Source organism: Gavialis gangeticus, unplaced genomic scaffold (genome assembly GCF_001723915.1).
Source record: "Gavialis gangeticus isolate Ggan-Ray unplaced genomic scaffold, GavGan_comp1, whole genome shotgun sequence".
Classification (NCBI taxonomy): Eukaryota; Metazoa; Chordata; order Crocodylia; family Gavialidae; genus Gavialis; species Gavialis gangeticus.
In genome coordinates this window covers 27312379-27317997 of record NW_017729028.1, presented here as the reverse complement: position 1 = coordinate 27317997, position 5619 = coordinate 27312379, and the positions used below count along the sequence as shown (strand labels likewise).

Here is a 5619-nt window from a genome sequence, read left to right as displayed (position 1 = left end):
TTCCTGCAGCCCCCTCCCAGTGCTGCTGCAGCTTGCCCTGCCCGCACCCAAGCCCCACACAGATCCGGGGGGCACATACTCCCCCCACCCTCCTGGGGTGCATGCAGCAGCTGGAGCCACCCCTCTCCCCCACGCCTCCTGGATGTGCCGCAGCTCCATCCAGCACCCTGTCCTGCCCCAACCGGGGAGTGCCTGCCCCAGCCCCACGCCCTCCCTCACCACAGGGGCCTTGATCTGCACCCCACCCCCATACCTCTTCCGTCCCCCTCCCCTTCCACCACAACAGACTTAACAGCTTCATGTAGCTGTATCAGAAATCAGATTGGTATTGGCTGATATGCCTCCTTAAAAGTAGGCTATCGGCCCCAAAAATCTCTGTTGGTGCATCCCTAATCACCCTATATGAATGTAAAGTTATGTAATGTTTCACTTAGGTGTGCTTTTTTTTGTCCAACATCTGCCAAAATCTTGAGGTTTTAATGGATCGGATCGTTTTGCTTTATGGAAATGTAGTATGCATTTCTTAGGCAAGTAACAGGAGAAGGCCCATATCCTAGCTAGGGATGTAAATATTAAAAATAAATTCCATTCAGCTTTCTCTAAGTATATCAGATAAATGGTTATCTGATAGCACATGCCTGGTTTAGTGACTTATGGCAGAAACGGCCCTGGCCCCTTATGTCTTCACCACGCACCCAGCACTGTGTGGGCTCCAGTCCACTGGTGGGTGCTGCAAGCGGGGGGGTCAGTTGTTATATTTGCTAAATGGATTGAATTTTATGTTTTAAGAACTTTACTCCTCATTTTTCTTTTGCTTGACTTGACTAGTTTCAGGCCATGGACAAACCCTCAGTTTTCTGTCAAGTAGTAAAGGTGGTTTGCTTTGGCGTCGCAGTGTCTTAGATCTTGATAGTGGTTTCTTCACTGGAACAGAGCATAAGCGAAGTAGTAAAGCCTGTAAGTGCAACAAATGCTGCTATATTTCTCAGATGCTATAAGTATAAAACTAATGAACATGTGAAAGTGTCAGCCTTAGTCCTAAACCAAATTCTTCAGAGTTTAGGCCTAAGGAGCTTCATATTTTGCAAATGTTAAAAGTGAGTATCCTTATTATGTAACGTTAAATGCTTTCTGTAATAATGAATGTTTTTTTTTCTGTTTCAAAAGTAGCATTTCCTTAGTAAATGAGTGCTTGACGTTTTGTGTGTATAACTTTTTTTTCTAGGTTAACATCTCAGCCTGGTGCAACGTTACCAAATGGACGTAGCTTATGTAAGCATATTCCTTCTTGGTTATTTTACATCCATGTATTATCTTAATACGTTTTGTGTTGATTATTTTATGTTGTATGTATTTTTTACTCTGTTATTCTCTCTCTGCCTGGCTTCACCCAGAAATGTTCTCTTTTGGCATCTTGGATGCTTCCTTTGGGCATAAAAAGCACTAAAACACAATTTTGGTTTTCATCTTAGTTCATGCATCTTATTTATGACCCCCTAGCCATAACCTTGCTCCCGAACTTTACTTTTATGAGATAGGTAAATTAAAATGGGCCAATTTCTTGTCCCTCCTTAATTCCCGGCCTTCTGTGGCTCCTCAAAATGCTTTACTACTGTTTGTGATACCTGCACTTGTCTGTTTCTGCCATTGTGGATCAGCTTTCTGGTGTATCTCTACTTTACTAAGTTTCCAACTCACTTTTCTTAACTAGAAATATATTAATCTTCTATGACCCTGTCTCCTGTAGTAGGGTTACAGTGGTGTTGTAGCCATGACAGCTCAAAAAATATGCAAGAAGCAAGGTTTTTGGCAATTTTTATTGAACCAACTATAGTTGAGAGAGGTGTTAGGTAAGTTTTCAGGCACAAAGTGCCTTTCTTTTGGAGACATGAAGTGCACTTCCTGCCTGAAATCCTGTCTATTCCCTGTTACATTCTCTCTCCTTTAGTTGTGTATTAACTCTCCAAGTAAATTCAGCCCCATCAGGGATTTTGGGGTTGTATTACTGTACTTATTTTGGGTGTACCTAAGAACTAAGTAAGATTTGGGAGCTCATTGTGCTGGCACTGTACACACACATAATAGCAACCACAGATATGTTATGCAAAAGTCTGTTTTGTCAGTCAGATAAAAACCTATTTAAAGGAAAGAGTAAGAACTAAAGCTATACTAAGAATGTGTTTGGATTATAAAGTTAACTCTAGAACAGGGATGGGCAAAATGTGGCCTGCTGGCCAGATGCGGCCTGCCAGGCCATTCTATCTGACCTGCGGGGCCCCTAAAAAATTTAGAAAATTACTATTTATCTGCCCCTGGCTGCCTGTCATGCGGCCCTTGATGCCTTGCCAAAACTCAGTGAGCGGCCCTCCACTCAAAATAATTGCCCATCCCTGCTCTAGAATATGGAATCTTGGGTGTTTTAAATCCTAATTTATAACAATAGGATGTATAGTTAGATTAAGGAAACTCATGTAAATAAGTAGCTTGTTAAACAGCATGGTGAGAAACTTAAGTACATCTGTGGGGTTTTTTAGAGTGACTTCCATGATGCACATTTAAAGGGAAACATCTATGCTCCTTAATATCATTGGGGGTTTTATCTTTGTTGAGTAACCTCTTAGTTTTTTTATGATGATGTTATACTATTTCAGAATGCAGGATAATACAAATTTCTTTTAGCTCTCAAAAGCCATTCCCTTCGAGGGGAAAAAAAGGGAGATGGGGACCATGCTTGCATAAACGGAGATATAGAAGTCAGAAAAAGTTGTCGGTCCAGGAAAAACAGATTTGAAACTTTGAATCAGAGTTTGCTATTTGATCAGCTAGTAAACAGGTATGTGAAGATACTAAATTTGCATTCTTTATAAAGCATCTTGGTCATTCAAAAGATACTGATTCCTTTACTATTTCATGATTTTTTAGTTAGGGCTAAACGGCATTATCATCTGTTAGAGGTTGAGCAGATCTTGTTTGTGTTACTGAATCATAAAATCTGTAGTTTTTACCCTTTGTTAGTATAAAGGTAATGCATACAGGATTAATGTCACTTTTTGACATTTACAATACAAAGTAGATTAAAAAAGGGAGGTACAGGCTTGGGAATCAGAAATTCCTAGTTTCCTCTGTTCTTAGGCAAGTCATGTATCCTGATACGTGTATACATGTTCAAATAATTTGGGAGAATTTTTCCAGGTTTGTTCTTTTGGTAAAAAAACAAACAAAACCCTCCCAATTTACCTGGTGATGCCTGAACAAACATTCGGATGCTGAGCCTCTGGAGAGCAGAGACCTTACAATACTGATGTCCCCTCATCCTCCAGCTGCACAGTTTCAGCAGTGCAAGCTTTTCACTCTTCAGGGCCTCAGCACTTGAATTTCTGTACGAATGGCTGTGGGTAATTTTCTCTGCCAGGACAACAAGCCCTGTCTCCGCTTTCCCGCTTGTAGGATGGGTATAATAGTTATCTCTGAGATGCTAAGTACAGGGATTAGTATTTGGAAGATGTTTTAAATGTGAGATATTTTCTATAATTAAGTATGATTCCTTTTTTACCAATAAATCTATTCTGCTGAATTCCATCTTTCATTTTTCACAGTATTTTTTCAGTGTACTTGGTGAGCACCTGACATCAGTTTACAAATTATGTATTCTTTTTTGTTGTGTATGAGCCAACTTCTTATACTTGCCCCCACCATATCAACAATAGTAAAAAAAATAAATAAATTTACCATGTGAACTGTAATTTGGTAAGATTATGATACTGTAATCTATATGTACATTTATTTTGGTACAGGGCATCTGAACTAGCCCAGACCAATTATGTTGTACATCAGAAATATTTTTATAATTATTCATAAATTATACTGTTCAACTCACTTTAAAACTTTCATCAGCTTCAGCTTGGTTAGGATTTCACTGCTTAGATTTACCGTTTTAAAGTGTTCATAGGAAGCTTTAAAAGTTGCAGGATTCTAAGGGAAAGGTACCCCATGGCTTTCAACAGAGTTGGCAATAATTAGTCGTGAGAGTCAGGTGGTTGGGTCTGGCTAATATCTGGTCATCCTCCAGATGAGTAGTCTATCTTCATTACAGCTGTTACTTGTGGAGTAGCAATAGTTTGTCTGCAGTTTAGGTATTGAAGATAAAAGTCCTTTTAACTCTAAATGAAATCAGACAAGTGAAAGAAAGGATGCAAGAGTTAGCCAAATTAAGAAATAACAGGGATCTGTATGAATCTGCTTCATTTGATGTATTTTGTATATTAAAAAAAAATCTTTATCTGTTTATTAGCATTTATATGAGGAAAGGGATAGACCTTTGGATCAAGACTGAGACATATATTTCCAGAAAGACATGACTGCTTACTTTGCTTTATTATATAGATAAAAAGTTCAAGTTCTCAGATGAACAGTTTGGTTCTTTTTTCTCCCCAGTTTTAAAAATAATTCCCACACCTGAGAAGAGAATTCATATTTTATATTTGAATGCATATTATGCTTGATTCCAAGCCCAGAAGATTAATATTTTTTTTCTTATGCATATTCTTTACCTTGTTTATCCTCCTTTGGTTTTCTTTAGTATCGTTTATAGTTCAGTTAATTGATAAATCAAAGAGTTGCAGGGAAGAATTAAATAATTGTATTCATCTGTAGATTTTATTATATCCATATTTCTTGAAATGACTATAAACCTATCACTTAAGTGTTACATTATTTATAATATATGTAAAATGTTGAGTTCCACTATTTTAAACATTACTTTTTTTCTATTATTATATATATTTAGTACTGCTGAAGCTGTACTACAAGAAATGGATAATATTAATATCAGGCGTAATAGGCGATCTGGAGAAGTAGAACGGCTGCGAATGTGGACAGACACAGAATTTGTAAGCTCTGATTGGTTACAAGTAACACAATGGGGTGCGCGAGCGCGCGTGTGTGTGTGTGTGTGTGTGTGTGTGTGTTATGAAGCTCAATTAAGTTGGATGCGTCAATGTCTAACATTATAAAATAACCCATGTTGGCATAAATAAGCATTGAGTACAGTTTAGTTGTATTTAATTAAAAACATACGAATGGGCCATCAGGCTTTGTTCAGTGAGGAATTGACTTCCTTATTCTCATGTTACACAGATATTCTTAACTCAGGAGGGAAGCATGGTCTAGCGCTCTGAGAACGTGGCCAGGTACCATGAACTCCTGAGTTTCATAGTTTCTAGGGTCGGAAGGGACCTGAGCAGATCATCTAGTCCGACCCCCTGCCATGGCAGGAAAGAGCACTGGGGTCAAATGACCCCAATAAGGTGGTCATCCAACCTCCTCTTAAAAAAACCCCCAGGGTGGGAGCCTGCACCACCTCACATGGAAGCTGGTTCCAGACCCTAGCTGCCCTGACCGTGAAATAGCGCCTCCTGATGTCCAACTTAAACCTTCCCTCCGCCAGCTTGTGACCATTGTTCCTGTCACTCCTTGCGGCGCTCGGGGGAACAGGGACTCCCCCAGCGCCTGCTGATCCCCCCTAACCACTTTATAACAGGCCACAAGATTCCCCCTCAGCCTTCTCTTTTGAAGGCTGAGCAGGTTCAGGTCCCGCAACCTTTCCTCATAGGACCTACC

The 5619-nt window shown here is 39.6% G+C and overlaps 1 protein-coding gene across 1 annotated transcript in view; it reads left to right on the top strand.

The window, feature by feature from the left end:
- The window catches only part of ATAD2B (ATPase family, AAA domain containing 2B), a 133834-nt gene that overhangs the window by 14555 nt on the left and 113660 nt on the right, over positions 1 to 5619 (top strand). Inside the window, exons 3-5 of the mRNA XM_019520676.1 lie at positions 1226 to 1272; positions 2680 to 2833; positions 4787 to 4889. Coding sequence (XP_019376221.1) covers positions 1226 to 1272; positions 2680 to 2833; positions 4787 to 4889 — 304 coding nt within the window. The remainder of the gene's footprint in view (positions 1 to 1225; positions 1273 to 2679; positions 2834 to 4786; positions 4890 to 5619) is intronic.